General features: G+C 50.1%; 1 protein-coding gene across 1 annotated transcript; it reads left to right on the top strand.

Moving 5' to 3' along the window:
• The first annotated feature begins 223 nt into the window (after positions 1 to 223).
• LOC144832535 (uncharacterized) lies at positions 224 to 20,083 on the top strand. Its single transcript, XM_078689099.1, has 2 exons — positions 224 to 321; positions 17,845 to 20,083. The coding sequence occupies exon 2, from the start codon at positions 18,470 to 18,472 to the stop codon at positions 19,628 to 19,630; it is 1,161 nt and encodes a 386-aa protein (XP_078545225.1). The 5' UTR covers positions 224 to 321; positions 17,845 to 18,469; the 3' UTR covers positions 19,631 to 20,083.
• The last annotated feature ends 841 nt before the right edge of the window (positions 20,084 to 20,924 follow it).

Here is a 20,924-nt window from a genome sequence, read left to right as displayed (position 1 = left end):
TCAGGTGAGACCTGGATGTGACGCGCCTGAGGGGGACAGTGCTCCCGCCGCTGCTTCCTGAGTGGGCGGGGCCAGGAGCCGTGACGGAGAGGAAGGATCCTATGAGTGACGCACTCACCCTTTCCGGTTCCCGGCTCTGCACACGTGACCCGGTACAGCTTCCGGTTCATGGCTCCTCGCGTGACTTCTGTAATGCTTCCGGACTCGACAGCGTCCGGCGGGACGGCGGGACAAAGGAGCTGCGCCTACGCACTGTGAGTTATTCCCCATTCCCGCCGGTGCTGCCCCCCCTCGACTGACACGGCCCCCGCCCTCCGGCGTGTGAGTACCAGGGAGGGAGGTCGGGGGAGGTCGTCGGGGGAGGTCGGCAGGGGGGGGGGTTGTAACTGAGGGGCCACTCATCCTCCTCGTTTATTTTTTTTTTATTTATGAGTTTTTCTATAGCGCGGACTTTACCTGAAGGCTTCAGAGCTCTTCACAATAGCAACCGAACTGATACATGAGGAGAACATTACACGTGAACAGATTACAAAAGCAGACGTTAAGTTACATGAGGTAAAAGTGACAATTGTGAGCAAACAAAATACATGAGGAGCAAACGGTGCACATCCAAGGGGCCGCAGCGCGTCACAGCCGCCAAGGCTACGCATGGCTCATGCGTGACACTCATGGCCTAATCTAGGTTACCCCCGCGCCGCACGGCCACCAGCTGCTGCGTGTGCCTCCTCGCTGCCCCTGCTGCCGCCGTGTGACCACGCCCCCTGCCACCGAGCGGCGTGGTCTCCTGCGGGATAGCGCTGTACTCCTGTACCCCTTTCTCCTGCTGTGTGCCCCCTGACTGTTGAGTATTTATTTTGTTCATTTGTGGTCTTTATTTTGTTTATTTGTACTGTGCTCGTTAGTTCGCCGGTCCCCCTGTTTCTCGTTGTCCTCCCTGCCCGCTTCCCGCCACCGCCGCTAACCACGCCCATTTTTCTTCTGTACCCTCCCCGCTCCCGCCTCCCAGCTGCTCCGCCCTCCCTCGCACTTCGCCATATATGGCGACCGTGCGAACGCGCAGCGGTCACGCGCAGCGGTCACGCGCAGTGGGCGCGCCAATTGTGCGCCGAAGGCGCGCCAAAGGTAAGCCCGTCTGCGCCCGACCGCGCCCAGGGCCAGGACCCCTGGCCCCCGCCGAGGCAAGATGACCCGCCGTACCTACAACGCCGCAACACTCATCGCACTCAACACCGGCGGGATCCCTGAATGCTACCGAGCCACTCCGAAGCACACCCACGGACCCTTCAGCTGTCACGCCTGCAAGTTCTCCTGCAACCGGACCTGCCCCGCACCAGCACCCGCCAAGCCGAACACCAGCAGCAACCACCTCAAGTGCATCCTGCTCAACACCTGCTCCGTCCACAGGCACGCCGTCGAACTGTGGAACCTCCTCGACACCACATCTCCTGACGTCGCCTTCCTCACAGAAACCTGGATGAACGACTCCTCAGCGCCCGACATCGCCATCCCAGAGGGCTACAAGATCACCCGGAGGGACCGCTCCGCCAACCAGATGGGAGGAGGCATAGCCATCATCCACAGGGACACCATCCACATCTCGACCAACACCGATGACACCCTGACAACCGCCGAACACCTGCACTTCCAGATCCACACCGACCCGAGCACCACCCTCAGAGGCACCCTGATCTACCGACCCCCGGGACCACGCACACAATTCAGTGAGGACATCGCCGACTTCGTCAGCCCGCATGCCCTCCTCTCCGCTGACTACATTCTCCTGGGGGACCTCAACTTCCACCTGGAGAACAACAACGACCGCAACACCATCACCCTGCTCGACAACCTCGCCACCCTCGGACTCAAGCAGCTGGTGTCCACCCCCACCCACCTCGCAGGACACACACTCGACGCCGTCTTCTCGTCCAGCAAACACATCGCCTTCGGCCACGCCACTGGACTCCACTGGACGGACCACAGCTGCGTCCACTTCACCTTCAGAAAAACGACGATCCACCACCACCAGCAACAGGTTGCTCGAAGAAGCTGGAACAAGATCACAGCCGACCAGCTCGCCGCTTCCCTGAGCCAGCACCCTCCCGCCAGCTCAGCGAACCCCAGCCAGGCCGCCGACAACCTCACGAAGTGGATCAGCAGCTGCGTGGACGAACTCGCCCCACTAAAGACCCCGCCCAGCAGACCCGGCAGCAAGAAGGCCCCTTGGTTCACCGACGAACTCAAGCGCTCCAAGAAGAACTGCCGGGCCCTCGAGAAAGCCTGGAGAAGGGAACCAACACCGGACAACATGACCACCCTCAAGCTTGCCACCCGGAAGCACCATCAACTGATCCGCGCCACCAAGAGAACTGCATTCAAGGACCGGCTGGACAACAACGCACACAACTGCAAGGAACTCTTCAACATCGTGAAAGAGCTCTCCAACCCTAACGCCGGGAACAACGACATCACCCCATCGCAAGACCTCTGCAACTCCCTCGCCTCCTACTTCCACAACAAGATCGCGGACATACACAACAGCTTCAGCACGCAACCGACGCTAGCCACGACCGAACCACCGCCCCCCACCACCATCATCCACGCCTGGGCTCCGATCAGCTCCGAAGACACCGTCCACATGATGAACTCCATCCACTCCGGATCTCCAACCGACCCCTGCCCTCACCACGTCTTCAACAAGGCCGACGCGATCATCGCACCCCACCTACGGGACATCATAAACGCCTCCTTCGACACCGCCACCTTCCCGGAGAGCTGGAAGCACGCCGAACTCAGCGCCCTGCTGAAGAAACCTACAGCGGACCCCACCGAACTCAAGAATTACCGCCCCATCTCGCTCCTCCCGTTCCCAGCCAAAGTCATCGAGAAGACCGTCAACAAACAGCTGGCCGCCTTCCTCGAGACGAATGGATCCCTCGACCCCTCACAGTCTGGCTTCCGAGCCAACTACAGCACCGAGACCGCCCTCATCGCTGCCACCGATGACATCCGAGCCCTGATGGACAACGGAGAAACAGCGGCCCTCATCCTCCTAGACCTCTCCGCGGCATTCGACACGGTCTGCCACCGCACCCTAGTACAGCGCCTCAGCAACGTCGGAATCCAGGAGAAGGCTCTGGAATGGATCATCTCCTTCCTCGCCGGTAGAACACAGAGAGTCCGCCTACCACCGTACAAGTCAGAGGCCACCGAAGTCATCTGCGGCGTCCCTCAAGGATCGTCGCTGAGCCCCACCAACGTCTACATGAGCCCCCTCGCGGCCATCGCACACCAACACAACCTCAACATCATCTCCTACGCTGACGACACCCAGCTGATCCTCTCCCTGACCAACGACCCCGCCGCCGCCAGAGCCAACCTTCTCGAAGGGATGAAAGAAGTAGCCGAGTGGATGACGACCAGCCGCCTGAAACTGAACTCAGACAAGACGGAAGTCCTCATCCTGGGTTCCTCGCCATCCACCTGGGACAACTCCTGGTGGCCCCCCGCCCTGGGCACCGCACCCAAACCGACAGACCACGCACGCAACCTGGGCTTCATCCTGGACTCCTCCCTCTCCATGACCAGACAAGTCAACACCGTCTCCTCGTCCTGTTTCAACATCCTGCGCATGCTACGGAAGATCTTCCGGTGGATCCCCACCGAGACCAGAAAGACGGTCACCCAGGCCCTCGTCACCAGCCGACTGGACTACGGCAACGCCCTCTACGCCGGAAACACCGCGAAGCTCCAGAAGAGACTCCAGCGGATCCAGAACGCCTCAGCCAGACTCATCCTCGACATCCCACGACACAGCCACATCTCCGGACATCTGAGAGACCTGCATTGGCTCCCCGTCAACAAAAGAATCACCTTCCGTCTCCTCACCCACGCACACAAAGCCCTACACGATCAAGGCCCGAGCTACCTCAACAGTCGCGTCAACTTCTACGCTCCCAAACGCCAGCTCCGATCAGCCAGTCACGCCCTCGCCGCCGTCCCCCGCATCCGAAGAACGACAACAGGAGGAAGGTCCTTCTCCTACCTGGCCGCCAAGACCTGGAACTCCCTCCCTCCCGACCTGCGCCTGACCCAAGACCACCTCTCCTTCAGGAGGAAGCTCAAGACCTGGCTCTTCGAGCAGTAGCAGCACAACCCCCCCCCTCAAGCGCCTTGAGACCCTCCGGGTAAGTAGTGCGCTTTATAAATATCTCTGATTGATTGATTGATGGCCTCAGTGTACTTACGAGTGACATTCAGCGCCCAATGAGTGACACTCAGAGTGACACCGTCTCACCAATTAAACTAACCAATCCAGTCCACGGGGCGGAGGTGTGAGGCGTCACATCCTATTGAGCGATCACAAGGAGCTTTGAAGCACCTTGAAGCTGCTGCAGAGCCCTGAAGGGAGAGGCCACATCGAGCACAAGGCTGCTTTGTTTCTACAGCTGGGTGAGCTTTGAATGCAGGGAGTTGGATGCATAGGAGAGAAAACTACTATTCCCAGCATGCAAAGTGTTTAGAGTTCAAAAGGCAAAATCCAGTTACAGTTCACAAGGGGCAGCAGCTGAGGGCTGGATACTGCAGTCCGTGGTGTCATTGAGGTGACCCTGTGAGCCGCCCTCTAACACTAATGTCCGGTCACTCATAACCTCCAGTCTCCACACACACACGCTCCACTTACAGTTCACAAGGGGCCGCAGCTGAGGGCTGGACACTGCAGTCCGTGGTGTCATTGAGGTGACCCTGTGAGCCGCCCTCTGACACTAATGTCCTCTCATTTATAACTTCCAGTCTCCCCCCAACACCACACACACAAGCTCCAGCCAAGCCTGGCCCAGATGCTGCTCATTCTGCAGATTCACACTTCTCCCACTTTGATAATTGTCCTTGTTATTTCTGCATCAGTTCCCAGATATGTCCTCTCGTACTGGCCACTTACCTTGACAGTTGCATGGCTGTTATTTTACTGATGTCACCAGTATTTTACTTGATCTAGTCAATACAAAAATTGTAAAAAGCACATAAAGCCAGTATTTTTCCTCCTAATCAGTACATACTTTAAAATCAACAATAAGCAGATAGTAGGGAGAGGTGTGGCGCCGCGGCCAGGGCGACTGACGCTGGAATCTGGGGACCACGGTTCGATCCCCGGCTCCGGCGGCAGGTTAGCCCAGCACCATGTGACTCTGGGCAATAGCTCGCTTAATCTTCCCGACGGCCCCCAGCGCCTAGAGACCCTTACGGGTGATTGTGCGCTTTACAAATGTGGACTTTACTTTACTTTATAAGTGGCTAATTAGAGTAAAGGATCACACTGCAAACCTGTCACTGCCTTCCTGGTCTTGGTGAGGATAATCTGCGCTCCCAACCTCCACGCCTCGCGGAACCCGCTGCGCGGGTCCCGCATCGCAGAGGGGCGATCTTTCCAGTGTTTGGAGCCTGCTGCTGGGGTAAAACAGGGGCCGAGGGCTGCGAGCACAAGGGCTGGGACTCCATTTCCCAGGAGTCTCAGGAACCCGTGCCCGCTCCACCTGGGCTGCTCTCCCTCCTTGCCCCGCCCCCAACAGACCGGTGAGACAAATACCGGCTTGCCCTTCACTTCGTGGGATCACACTGCAAACCTGTCACTGCCTTCCTGGTCTTGGTGAGGATAATCTGCGCTCCCAACCTCCACGCCTCGCGGAACCCGCTGCGCGGGTCCCGCATCGCAGAGGGGCGATCTTTCCAGTGTTTGGAGCCTGCTGCTGGGGTAAAACAGGGGCCGAGGGCTGCGAGCACAAGGGCTGGGACTCCATTTCCCAGGAGTCTCAGGAACCCGCGCCCGCTCCACCTGGGCTGCTCTCCCTCCTTGCCCCGCCCCCCAAACAACCCTCCCATCAAGATTGCTGCAGCTATAAAACAAAGCGCGAATACCGCTGCGCGGGAGCGCGCGGGAGCTCGCCGGGAGAAGCCCGGGACAAGGGCGGGACCGTCTAAGGCCGTCCAAGGTCGATCAAGGTCGGGTAGGGACTACTCTCTTTTATCAGTGATCCTTGATCTCTTTTTATCAAAATAGACCGGTTGTAAGATATAGTTCTACATATTTAGTTGTTTTTAGAAGCCACATGATGTCCTTGCGTTCAGGGAAGGGTAGACAGGTAACTGTAAAAACGAACAATGGGAAAGCCACTGGAACCCTAGACGACTTTTTAACTCGGGCAACTGGGATTTTAGAAAAAGAAATTGCCCTTACCGAAAAGCGTTTGTCCTTAGATCTAATAACAGGAAAACGCTCATACTTGGGAGGCATTGGTTCTAAAATTACCCCCAATAAGGTAACTATTCCAGAGCAGAGTGTAGATAGTGCAGATAGTAACCTAGAGGCTAGTCCAAATTTAGCGGTAATCTCTGATTCTCAGACAATCACGGTAGCAGATCCAGGGGACTCCCAAGATGAAGCACTCACACCCAGTCTTATACCTATTCCATCAGGTATCATGGGGGATAACGCCCCAGACGGCAACGTGAGCAATAACGGGCCCATCCCCACACAAGATCATGTAGCAGGCTGTGATCGGGAACCTAACAATCCGAATAAACGGAAAAGAGGGGGAAACCATAGAAAAGGTACTAGATCCAAGTCAGCGAAGCCAGCTCCACCCAAAGTCTTGGTAATTGCTTCTAAACAAAAGGGCACCCACCTAGTTGATGCTGGACAGAAAGTTTTCTCATTTAACACCAACAATAATGATAAACTTTTGGGGGAAATTGAGAAATTGGTTCAGTTGCTTTTGCTGCCCCTCCTAGAGAAAATTCAAATTGTTAATCTAAAATTAGACCAATTGGAACATCTCATTTCACTTAACACCAATTCCCTTGAAACTTCAGCAAATAAGAGTAAATCACCTGAGGTGGGGGGTACTAACAATAACAAGAACAGTAACGCCAACAATAGTAACCCAAAAAAAGGGGGAGAGAATAAAAATGCCAGTAAAACACCTAAAATACTTGTATCTGACGACTCTAAGGCAGCACCGGTCCCTTTAGTTCGAACAAAACCTGTACCACTAGCTCGCACCAAACCTGCAATGGCGGTCACTGTGGGGCCCCCAAGCCAAAATATGGCCAGTACAGCACCAACATCTGTAGTCACTACTTCCAAACAGGGAACTACACAAGGGCCCAAATCAACACCTTCACAGGGACAGGTAGCAGACAATGAGAGAGCATATAAAAGGAAATTACCACCTGTAAACTTGCCCCCAGATTCAGTTCCTTTTATGGTAATTCTCACAGGAGTACCTCCAGTTCTGCCCAATAAAACGGAAGTAAATCAGGAGTTGAAAAACAAAGTAACATACTGGCTCAATAATAACAGACCACTTCCTCCTAATTCTAGAACAAAAATACTTAGTGTGCGTAGAGTTCCCTGGGTAGGCCCAAGTGAGAAGGACCTAGAGGGGGATTGTATCCTGATTAATTTCAGTGACACCTGGGTAAAAGATATCATCTGTTGTAAACCAAGATTTGCTAGAGTTGGGGACATTCAATGTATAGGTCTAGAATATTTCTATCCAAATTTGAATCTTGCTCCTCCGACCTTGATTCACAAGAACACTGGGCAGATACTTTATAGTGATGCACACCCTGGGTGGGCCCGGAGAAACAGGGCCGTATGGCCAAACCAAAACAACTGGGGACCTTTGCAACAGGGTGATGGCCTTTTTAGGGGATCAATTTATAATAATAACAATTCTTTGCAAACCTGGTATAACGACCCAAGACCAAGATTTCAGGGAGAAGACTACCTAGGATGGTTTCCAAGTAACATCCCCTTAAAAAACCATTTTGATCCACTGGTGGGCATGGACGAGCTAGACTGACCATCACAAAATTCTCTTGGTAATGCTTTGATAATAGGAGAGTCCAGCAAGAGGGAGAAGGGAGAAAGTCGTAACGATAACTTACGGGAGAATGTTCCCGCTGGTGACGATCGTACTTCCAACCCCCAAGCCCCTGAGGCTGGCCTTACTAAAGAAAGCGCACCAAGTCCAATTATCTTAAGGCAAAATCTGGAAGTATCACCTGAACCAGCCAGAAAGAATCAAAGTGAATCAAGGATGTGCCTAATCTCCTGGAACATTGCTGGGCTTGCCTCAAGACTGGAGGATGAGGCATGGTTAGACTTTGTGGGTGTTTGTGACATTCTGTGCCTCCAGGAAACATGGAGTCGATCCACTCAGAACATTGAGGGTTTCCAAGCCTTTAATACCTTAGCGGTTCCTTCACAAGCGGGTAGGGCAAAAGGTGGTCTAATGACAGCAACTTCGTTAAAACTATGTAAACTTGCAACTTCTAAGATAGCTGACACCCCATGGTTTCAAGTGCTAATGTTGGTCAATTTGTTCCCTGAACCATTGTTACTGATTAATTGGTATTACAATATCTATAATAATAACGAGACAACTGTAATGTCGAAGTTGGAGGAGGCCATAGCCAGGGCACGCCACGAGCAACCCCTACTCTTTGTCATCTGGGTGGGAGACTTCAACTGTTCGTTATGCACCCATGGGGACTCGAAGGTGTGTGGTTTGAGAGACTCCCATGATCATCCCCTGACACACTTCAAACATACACCCCAGGGGGACGCTTTAAATAATATCATTATTCTAAATGATTTATCCATAGTAGAACCCTGGGTTGGTCCAAATTCGGCTCCGATACCAACTTTTCAGGGAAGTAGAGGTATGATGAGTTTTATTGACTTTGCAATTGTTTCAAGTGGGCATTTTCACTATGTTGACAAATTGGAAGTAACCGCTAATGCTGCCAGTGACCACAACCCTCTAATCCTATCCCTGCTTTGTCCTGTTAAACCCAAACATTCTGTCTAGGAACAATCTATAAAGTATAACAGGAACCAAGGAATCACTCTTAAATGGGGTAAAATAGACGCAGCAGGTCTTGAGGCAGAGATCCTAAATGGATACAGCTCCGAATATGAGGCATGTCTAACACCTACAGCTAACCCCGAAAAGGTTATAGGGAATTTTGAATCACTATGCGGGCATGTAGCCGAACGCCTCACAAAACCTATTGGGAAAAATAAAAGGTTAGGGCCCAGATGGTTTGATGCTGCATGCTCGGCAACACACAGATCCCTGAAAGTGGCATTAAAACAAAAACCTAGGGACATAGAGTTGGTTAGAGCATCTAGACTGGCCTATAAAGAAGCCATAAGAATAAGGAAGCTGGACTTAAAAAACCTGGCCTGGGAAGATCTAGAAAAGGCCTCGGAATTGAAGGACAGCAGGCTTTTTTGGGAAGTTATTAATCGCCCCCTTTTTATAAATAATGGCAAGGATAATATCGTGATGCAGATCGCATGTGAAACATGGGAATCACATTTTGAGGATATCTTTAACCCACATGGAATCTTACTCAACGAATCATTACTAGGAGATGCTAGGGAATTGGTGGTCCCCCAATCCTCCTTGTCCCTGAGCTCATCACTTACCCTGCAAGAAGTGGAAGATGCTCTGTCGAAAGGTATACCATTAAAAGCACCTGGCCCTGATCTAGTGCCTCTGGACTTTTTTAAGCACAATGTTAAGGTTTGGGCCCCTCTCTTGTTAAATGTATTTAGAGCAGTTGTTATTGGCCGTATTCCGGCATCATGGAAGGAGGCAGTAGTGGTGCCAATTTTCAAGAAGGGCGATAGATCTGATCCCCGATGCTATCGCCCAATCTCATTAATTGACGCATCGTGTAAGATATTGGGTAGGGTCATCTTAGCCAGACTGGAAACATGGGCAGACTCGTGGGCCTTATTGTAAATTCCCAATATGGGTTCAGAAAAGGCAAAGGTACCGTCAAACAGTGCCTGAACCTGGCTTTGATTATAGGGAAATACATGAAGGCAAGGAATTCTTCCATCCATCTTGCCTTCATGGATCTCTCAAGTGCATTCGACACTGTGTGTCGGAGCAAGTTGTGGCAAATGATGGAGGTTATGGGTTTCGAGGAACCCTTGGTCACCTTGCTCCGTAGACTCCATGAATCAACCACTGTAGCCATAAGGTTCGGGCCAGGGGGAGAGAAAACTAAGTCTATTCTCTCAACTGAGGGCGTCCGCCAAGGATGCATATTAGCCCCTTTTTTGTTTCTTGTGTACACCAATGGCCTGGAAAAATACCTGTTGGACCACTGCCATGATTTCCCAAAGGTCAACGGCAGGAGCATACCAATGCTTTCTTACGCCGATGATACGGTACTAATGACACTCACAGGAAACAGTATGCAGCATTGTCTTGATGCCTTCCACAACTTCATGTTGGACCTAGACCTGAAGGTAAATTTCACCAAATCCTTTGCAATGGTCTGTGGCCCAAAGGGTACCAAATCCAGAAAGTTTGTAGTAAATAACTCCACCATTGAAAAGGTTGACAATTTTAATTATTTGGGAAACCTTTTCAATAACAAATTAAGCTGGGCCCCGTTAATGAAGTCTTGAGTCCAGAGTGCCAGTCGTTCTATTGAAGGTCTGTTTCGTTTTTGTGGCAAACTAGGTCAAAAACCTGTTACACATCTAAAAACCCTGTACAAAGCAAAATGTTTGTCGGTAGCTACCTATGGGGCAGGGGTTTGGGGGACCGAAAGCCCTGACACGATACAAATCATGGAGAACAAATTTTTAAAGCGTGTACTGGCTATCCCATCAAGTTCTTCAAATAGATTTGCCCACGATGAGATAGGTCTGAGTTACGTGAGTGACACCATTCGCCTCTCCCCCTTACTATTATGGGGCAAAATATGGTTATCAGAGGATTTACAGCTTTCTAGAGATATCCTCTGGGACTGTTTAAAACTGGCAAACATGAAACAGATCCCCTGGCTATCTTATGTTAACGAAATGCTCCATAAAATAGGTCTGGGTGACATTTTTGACAACCCCGAAAATATACAGGGAGATATTAAAGCTGTTATCAAAGCAAGCTATTGGAAATCCTCATTTGTGCACTCTTTGGTCAGCCCTCACGTTCCTAAGGCTACTTTACAGCACCAGTTTTATTTAACCTTCACAAATCATGTGCAATGGCGATTCTATTTGACAAGGTTTAGGTTACACATCTTGCATTTTCTTTTTGCGTTTCCAAAACAGGGGGGTTGGTGTGAGAGACTGCCCCCCTGTCCCTGTAACAATAAAGATAGCCAAAGCACGATCCATGTTGTTCTCTTTTGCTCTCTATATAAGGATCCGAGAAATAGGTTTATTAAGCCGATCCTTAAGGAAAAGCAACCATGTCACTATAAAGAGGGTTATGACCATTTGTTATCTTTGTCCTCATCTGGTGTCTGTTGTGCAATGTTAAATTTCATACGAGTGTCACTCCTGATTAGAAAACGGTATGGTTAAATCTGGCTCTAAGAATCTGTCCCTTTGCCCATGCATATTGTTGTATCGTGATTTTCTTTCCGTGTCCTTTAATGTATACCCTGGTACGAAGAACCTATGAATTAACTTAATTTGATTGAAAGTAAAAGTTATGGGTTTTAATTGTGATCATAATAATTAATGTATTTTATAAACTTAGTGTTATAATTTTACGATTGTGTTCTTTTTAAATGAATCCTAAACTATGTTTGTAAATGTAATTGTTTGACTTTTATGATTCTTTTCTCTGAATCGAATAAAGTTTTGAAATGAATGAAATGAATGAATGAGTAAAGAAAGACAGAAAGGTCATCGTAAAAATGAATAAACCCTATAAAGACTGCTTTTTATAACTTTCCATGGCACGCTTGAATCTTAAAACTATATAAACAAATGGCAGGCATTTCTTTTGAAATTGCGGCAACCCTACTTACGAGTGGGACATGAGGGGTCTCAGTGCTGTTTGTTCTTTCCATTAAATGGTGCAGGCATCTGTCATGACGTAGGCAGGGGCAGAGGCTATTTCTCTGTGAATTGGGGCCCAGAGTGGGCAGCTACAAGTCGACCATCCGCAAGTCAGGCATCAGTCTGGTTGTTCACATATTTATTGACCTCAGTCAATGCTGCTGGTTAGCTGCTTCAGGGAGAGGCTGTCTTGGCCCCAGAGGAGAGGCGTCAAAGCTCTCACAATGTACCGCAGCCATGAGCGGCCGCGGCTTTAACAGTACTGCAACCTACAATCCGGCCTTACGGTGGCCTGGTGCGCTATACAAATGACGTGGTTTCAACCAGGTAAAGTGCCTATCTCACTCCACCCCCAAGGCATTGCACCAAGCTGTTTTTAAACCCTCCTAAGATTCGACCCGTCGCTTGAGCTTCATTGTCCGGGACCTGCGTAGTTAACAACTCCACACCCTCGAAAGGCTTTATAGCATGAATTGCTCTTAATGTGCTTATATGAGTCGTGTCTTAACATTTCGTAGTAGGCAATTCATTTTTGGAAGGTTTAAACTCATAGTTCTTTAATCTTCAGACGGGACAGCATTCAGAGCACTCCAGTTGACTCCACTCGAGTCCTTCGCCACTCGAGAATCTGACCTCACTTCCTTCCAGGGCGTGAGGTCATGCGCCAGCCTGGACGCAACCACTGCAGAGGGTAGGCCCTACCTCCGGATAATTGGGCAGTGACTCCGTGACAGACAGCCGCGCGTGGGAATTCCAATGCAACCAGGCTGGCAGGGCTAAAATGTAACATTGTAGCACTCAGCCACTGCAGACAAGCTCATTTACTATTTACTGAGCCTGCCGGGGAGCAGCAGAGCAAGCGCACAGAGGTGTCGCAGACGCCAGCGTGCAAGCAGCCTGGTGTGGCCAGTTTCAGCGCTGGCATAGAGTGTTGAGACAGTGGAATTAAAATGCATAACAATGCATTTCAGTGCGGTGATGCGGAACACCACACTGAAATGCGTTAGAGTCTCGCCTGATACTTGGCAGGTCTGCACATTGTACCACCCGTGACTGAGGCCCTGGAAGACACAGAATCATCATTCAGTGAGCCTAGCCTGAAGACCTGGAGTATATTAACACAACCCAGCATGGGCATTACCTGAGGAGTCAGGGTGCATTACACCACCCAGCGTGGGCTTTACCTGAGGAGTCAGGGTGCATTACACCACCCAGCCTGGGCTTTACCTGAGGAGTCAGGGTGCATTACACCACCCAGCCTGGGCTTTACCCGAGGAGTCGGGGTGCATTACACCACCCAGCCTGGGCTTTACCCGAGGAGTCGGGGTGCATTACACCACCCAGCGTGGGCTTTACCTGAGGAGTCAGGGTGCATTACACCACCCAGCGTGGGCTTTACCTGAGGAGTCAGGGTGCATTACACCACCCAGCCTGGGCTTTACCCGAGGAGTCGGGGTGCATTACACCACCCAGCCTGGGCTTTACCCGAGAAGTTGGGGTGCATTACACCACCCAGCCTGGGCTTTACCCGAGGAGTCGGGGTGCATTACACCACCCCACGTGGGTTTTACCTGACGAGTCAGGGTGCATTACACCACCCAGCGTAGGCTTTACACGAGGAGTCGGGTGCATTACACCACTCAGCGTGGGCTTTACCCAGAGGAATCGGGGTGGATTATACCACCCAGCGTGGGCTTTACCTGAGGAGTCGGGTGCATTACACCACCCAGCGTGGGTTTTACTTGAGGAGTCAGGGTGCATTAAACCACCCAGCATGGGTTTTACCTGAGGAGTCGGGGTGCATTATACCACCTCGCATGGGCTTTTCCTGAGGAGTCGTGTTGCATTATACCACCCAGACTGGGCTTTACCCGAGGAGTTGGGGTGCATTACACCACCCAGCCTGGGCTTTACCCGAGGAGTCGGGGTGCATTACACCACCCTGCGTGGGTTTTACCTGACGAGTCCGGGTGCATTACACCACCCAGCGTAGGCTTTACACGAGGAGTCGGGGTGCATTACACCACTCAGCGTGGGCTTTACCCAGAGGAATCGGGGTGGATTATACCACCCAGCGTGGGCTTTACCTGAGGAGTCGGATGCATTACACCACCCAGCGTGGGTTTTACCTGTGGAGTCAGGGTGCATTAAACCACCCAGCGTGGGTTTTACCTGAGGAGTCGGGGTGCATTAAACCACCCAGCGTGGGTTTTACCTGAGGAGTCGGGTTGCATTATACCACCCCGCATGGGCTTTACCTGAGGAGTCGGGTGGATTATACCACCCAGCGTGGGATTTACCTGAGGAGTTGGGGTGCATTACATCACCCAGCGTGGGTTTTACCTGAGGAGTCGGGATGGATTATACCTAGGCCTGGGCGTAGTTTGCGTAGCAGCACTACACGTAGCTTCACGTAGTATACTTTGAACTTCACGTAGTACACGTAGCGTAGCTGTTGACACTGTGTACGTGTCTGCATTGCAAATGGCATCCTGCACAGTGCCAGTTATGATAAAACAAGAATCTCTAGCTTTGTATGCTAAAGTGCATATAGTACTTTCACAAAAGTGAAACTGAAAAATTAGCAAGCAGTGAGAGAGGTGATGATTTTGGGATCCTCCCTAACCTAGGGGGAGTACCAAACAGATGCCTTGAAAACAAAAACGCACATCTTATTGAACGATTTGGTGGTGGTCACATCCTCTTAGGACCACCCCAGGTACAATTATTTTGCAAAAAAACATTCCCAACTACAGGCCCTGCAAAGCATTATGGGATGAGATTAGCAGTGGGCAGTGAATATTATATAGTATCCAATATCAAAATAATTCTACAAAGAGCTGCAGTTCAACTGGTGGTTACTAGATGTCCCTCACGAGTCAAATGCAAATGCTTGATGAAAGGGTTTCAATGGTTTTGCATTTGGCTCGTGACTGACATCTAGTAACGACTAGTGGAACTGCAGCTTGATGTAGGAATAATTTCTCTGCTTTGCATTTGACTCGTGAGGGACATCTAGGGACGACCAGTGGAACTGCAGCTTGATGTAAGAATAATTTCAATGCTTTGCATTTGACTCGTGATGGGCATCTAGTAACGACTAGGTTAACTGCAGCTCTTTGTAGAATTATTTTGATATTGGATACTATAATATTCACTGCCAACTGCTAATCTCGTCCCATAATGCTTTGCAGGGCCTTTGGTTGGGATTGTTTTTTTGACAATAGCTGTGCTTGGGGTGGTCCTAAGAGGATTGGATCACCACTGAAGTTCAACAAAATGTGCTTTTTGTTTATGCTCTTTGAGTTCAAGGCATCTGCTTGGTCCTCCCCCTAGGTTGGGGAGGGGGCAAAATCATCAGCTCTCTCATTGCCTAATGTTTTCATCGTCAAAGTTCATTTTTGTGAATTGGTTATATGCTTTTAAGCATGTAAAATTGCTTTTTCAAAGCATCTGAGGATGTTGTTGATTTAGTTGCTACGCTTCGTGATTAAACGCAGTTTTTGTACTGTACTACGTGCAATTTGCGAAGTGCGAATTAGCACAAGCTTTGCATGCTCCGTTAGAGTAGCTTAGTATTATGCCCAGTGTTAATTATACCCCCCACGTGGGTTTTGCCTTAGGAGTCGGGGTGCATTATACCACCCCGCATGGGCTTTACCTGAGGAGTCAGGGTGCATTACACCACCCAGCGTGGGTTTTACCTGAGGAGTCGGGGTGGATTATACCACCCCGCATGGGCTTTACCTGAGGAGTCGGGGTGGATTATACCACCCCGCATGGGCTTTACCTGAGGAGTCGGGTGCATTATACCACCCCGCATGGGCTTTACCCGAGGAGTCGGGGTGCATTACACCACCCTGCGTGGGTTTTACCTGAGGAGTCCGGGGGCATTACACCAACCCGCGTGGTCTTTACCAGTGGTGTCGGGCACATTATACCACCCAGCATGGGCTTTACCCGAGGAGTCGGGCTGCATTGCACCACCCAGCATGGGCTTTACCCGAGGAGTCGGGCTGCATTGCACCACCCTGCATGGGCTTTACCCGAGGAGTCGGGGTGCATGGCACCACCCAGCGTGGGCTTTACCCGAGGAGTCGGGGTGCATGGCACCACCCAGCGTGGGCTTTACCCGATGAGTCGGGGTGCATGGCACCACCCAGCGTGGGCTTTACCCGATGAGTCGGGGTGCATGGCACCACCCAGCGTGGGCTTTACCCGATGAGTCGGGGTGCATGGCACCACCCAGCGTGGGCTTTACCCGATGAGTCGGGGTGCATGGCACCATCCAGCGTGGGCTTTACCCAATGAGTCGGGGTGCATGGCACCACCCAGCGTGGACTTTACCAGTGGAGTCGGGTTGGATTGCACCACCTATCGTGGGCTTTACCTGAGGAGTCGGGTTGTATTGCACCACCCTGCATGGGTTTTACCTGAGGAGTCAGGGTGCATTACACCACCGGGCATGGTCTTTACCAGTGGTGTCGGGGCGCATTATACCACCCCGCGTGGGTTTTACTTGAGGAGTCAGGGTGGATTACACCACCCAGCATGGGTTTTACCCGAGGAGTCGGGGTGGATTATACCACCCCGCATGGGCTTTACCCGAGGAGTCGGGGTGGATTATACCACCCCGCATGGGCTTTACCCGAGGAGTCGGGGTGCATTATACCACCCCGCATGGGCTTTACCCGAGGAGTCGGGGTGGATTATACCACCCCGCATGGGCTTTACCTGAGGAGTCGGGGTGCATTATACCACCCGCATGGGCTTTACATGAGGAGTCTGGTGCATTACACCACCCTGCGTGGGTTTTACCTGAAGCGTGAGGGTGCATTACACCACCCCACGTGGTCTTTACCAGTGGTGTCGGGGCGCATTATACACCCAGCATGGGCTTTACCCGAGGAGTTGGGTGCATGGCACCACCCCGCGTGGTGTTTACCAGTGGTGTCGGGGCGCATTATACACCCAGCATGGGCTTTACCCGAGGAGTTGGGCTGCATGGTACCACCCAGCGTGGGCTTTACCCGAGGAGTCGGGCTGCATGGTACCACCCAGCATGGGCTTCACCCGATGAGTCGGGGTGTATGGCACCACCCAGCGTGGGCTTCACCCGATGAGTCGGGGTGCATGGCACCACCCAGCGTGGGCTTCACCCGATGAGTCGGGGTGCATGGCACCACCCAGCGTGGGCTTCACCCGATGAGTCGGGGTGCATGGCACCACCCAGCGTGGGCTTTACCAGATGAGTCGGGGTGCATGGCACCACCCAGCGTAGGCTTTACCCAATGAGTCGGGGTGCATGGCACCACCCAGCGTTGGCTTTACCAGTGGAGTCGGGTTGGATTGCACCACCCAGCGTGGGCTTTACCTGAGGAGTCGGGTTGCATTGCACCACTCAGCATGGGCTTTACCTGAGGAGTCGGGGTGCGTTACACCACCCCACATGGGCTTTACCCAAGGAGTCGGGTTGCTTTGCACCACCCAGCGTCTGCTTTACCCGAGGAGCCAAGGTACATTATACCACCCAGTGTTGGCTTTAAATCGAAGAACTGTAGTATATTGCATCACACGTGGGGGTTATACCTGATGAGTCAGGGCACATTATATTATCCACACAGGGCTAGGGCTGGGGATCCCCATGTTATAAGATACAGGGCATTACTTTGGTGGCAGGAAAGATCAGTTGGCCACATATTTGAGATATCCGTAATGCAAGTTTGACATGATTGTGATGCTTCACGTGTCATGGAATATTTAATTTTTGTGATTACTGTGAACTGTTTGTTTATTTTTAATTATCACTACAAGGAGTAGACGTTTTGCATAAAATATTTGTCTGCTAATTTTCAAGGGCTTAAAAGTGGAATGATAAATTGAATTATGTGAGAAGTTGTTTTAGCAAAGTGTTCTACATTAAACCTTAACTAATGGTGAATTGCAAATGTCGTTATGCCCAACAGAGCGCAGACCCATGCAAATACAACAAGATGATAAAAAGCAGAGAAGAATTTGAAAAACTGGAACCTTCATATTTCCATGAGAAGAGAGAAAAGCATTTCATTTTCAGAAACAGATGAGTCTAGAAGGAGAAAAAAGATCACAACAACCCGACAAGTGTGATCCACTGTAAGTGAAAATTTGAGCGAAAGACTGCTCTTTAGTCGCTGGCCTACACAAAATAAACTCACAGCCAGAACGCTAATGTTACAATCTGGTGGCCAACATCAACCTGTTACTTGGTACTTGTATAATGCGGTTATCAATAACAGACTCTCTTCCATGTCTTCGATTATGAAGATTGAGAAGGATACGTCCTGAGATTACAGTGAATTAACAAATAATTGAGTCTCTTGACCTTTGAGCGTTACCAGCATTACAAATATTTGCATCCTCCTTATGATCAGGGACAGGCGGAGCATCCTGGTGGTCAGCCTGTGCAGGTAAAAGCACCACTCCCCGTGTTTGAGGGACTTTTGTGCGAGGACCTGGCCGTCCTCTGCTTCCTCGTCCTGCGACTGAGAGTCCTGTAGAAGCAGTTTTTATACACTTGATCTTCACGTGTGCATATCCTGTGGATCGAAAAGGATGAAACGACTCTGGTTAGCAGCTCGTATTCGTAGAGGTGAGAGTGGGGTTGTTTGGAACCCCTGTACCTGCAGCAGCATCAGCGCTGTATCTGCCACTGATGAGTGTTCTGATGCAACCACACATTGTGTCAAGATTAAGAAAGATGATCTTCCACCAAACTTTCTAAAGCACGAAGAGGGAACAGTTAAAGCCGATGGTAATGTTGAGACACCAGTCCGTTTACAAGAACATCAGAAGGATAGGCACAGTAACTGGATGAGCTTAGAGGATGAAACTCACAACTCACAGGAGGAATATACTGAACAGAAACCAAAGAAGCCCGGCGGCTCCCCTGAAGGACTCGTAACAGAAGTGCCTTTCTCAGAAAACAATGAAAATACAACTGTGCCATCTCTTGACCCAGAACAATTTGACAAAAGGCAAAACGAGCCAATATCTGCTGCAAACACACAAGATAAATCAACTGAAAGGGGACAGTGTGCCAACACCAGGCCAAAGCTGAAGAAAGCAAGAGATAAAAAGAAGTCCATCGAATATATTTGTGCTAAATATGGGAAAAGTTTTTGCAGACCAACAGAGCTACTCAAATACCAACGGACATATATTGGAGATAATTCAGCAATGTTTAATGAATTGGGGAAATATTTTAAAAGATTTCCAGCCACAGATCAGAAAATAGAAATAAAAGAGAAATTATCTCCCGCTATTGAAAAAGAAAATATTTTAAATATCCCACAATCATTGCAAATACATCAGCAGGAAAAGTCAGTTGAAGAAGAGAAGCCACCCCCAACTAGCAATAATGACACAAATGTCACTAGATCTCCACTCCTCGTCCCACACCAGGACACAAACACCGAACCTGCTGATAGTGCTAAAAGCATCAGTGGCTTATCCTCCATCCAGAGACGACCTGAAAAACCCAGCGGGAAACGATACCCATGTACGGAGTGTGAGAAGAGCTTCACTGCCTCATCATCACTAAAGAGGCATCTTGACAAACACATAGGGAAACGATACACATGCACAGATTGTGGGAAATCATATGGCAGAACCGATCATTTAAAGATGCACCAAAAGGTGCACACAGTAAATAAGCCACATCCGAGCACTGGGCACGGGACTGATGTCAGCAGTAACTTAAATCTAACTGAATAAAAAATAAATACACCAAACAGGAGACAATAACTCCAGTGAGAAACTCAGCACAAGTAGTGACCGTAGAAAGAGATCTACTGACTCCTCATCCATGCATGCACATGAAAGAATACATCCAGAGGGATAAAAAGAAGCAGATAAAAGTCCTGAGGGTGGGGAGAAATTTCCCAGGGTAAAAACGTTATTCATTCACCAGCAAATACATATCAGCTAGAAGCAATCTTCATATAGTAAATGTAGGAAGAGTTTAATCTGTCATTAAGTTTGAGTCACCACCAGGGGGTGCATGTGTTCATCTTGTACTCACTAACCTTCATGGAACATGAGAACAACATGAGTCTCAAAACGAGTGCACAAATGAAAGAATACTGCAGAAAATGACAGCTCGCACCAGCATCAGGCCCGGACTCGCCGTTGCGGGCACTGGGCAACCCCCCCAGGTGGGCTGCAAGGGTGGGGGCTGGTTTTGGGCCCCCTGTAACAAAAGTGGCTGAAAAGGGGCCCTGGCAAAGAGCTCGGTCGCACTCCCAAACCCCCGGGGGAGGGCGGCCGAGCACTTAGCCAGGGCCGTGTTGGTTCTCAGCCCGACCCTGACCAGCATGGTCACCAGCACCACTCAACACAACCCTGGTTTGGAAAACAAGGCACTGTGCGAGTTTAGGAGCTCAGATAACTGGACCTAACTCCAAGCAGCATTTCCTGTAGATATAGGTGATGAGCAAGATGCCCAGAAATTGAAAAGTATTATACCTGCTATTTACAGTACTTAAAGTATAAAACTGTGGTGTTGAGCGCAATAAGAAATGAAGTTATTTTCTGTATATATGCTGTACTCAACTTTCTAAAATTATAAAACCACGCTGGGCTGCCAGTCCATTGTAGGCCCTATTTTTGGCCTCTCTTTAGCAGTCTGAGAAAAGTTCAGTTGTGACAAAACTACAATCTATGTAGTTAGAGCAGGGCAACAAAGAACGAGTGGGGGGAACAGTAGCTAAACATGGGAAAATTGTGAAAGGAGTAAAAAAGTTATTTGGGGGATGGCTTTTCCTGGCGGTCCAAAACCGGGGGATCTGAAAGAGCCTTTTACCAGAAAATGTAGGTGGCCTTCGTAGTGGTAAGTCAGTAATGTTGTGGTATAATTACTTCTTTATGGACTTGCACAAGGGATGAAGTGACACCTTCATAGGCTAAGATACCACAAGCTTTCAGGCATAGACAGGTGTCTCATTTGCTGGTTTCATTTTTATTTTAGTGTTACAACTTCTGCCAAAGTGAAAAACTTGTGTTGGAATAG

The sequence above is a fragment of the Lissotriton helveticus genome, chromosome 1_1 (assembly GCF_964261635.1).
Source record: "Lissotriton helveticus chromosome 1_1, aLisHel1.1, whole genome shotgun sequence".
In the NCBI taxonomy this organism is placed as follows: Eukaryota; Metazoa; Chordata; class Amphibia; order Caudata; family Salamandridae; genus Lissotriton; species Lissotriton helveticus.
This window is presented reverse-complemented; position numbering and strand designations above follow the sequence as displayed.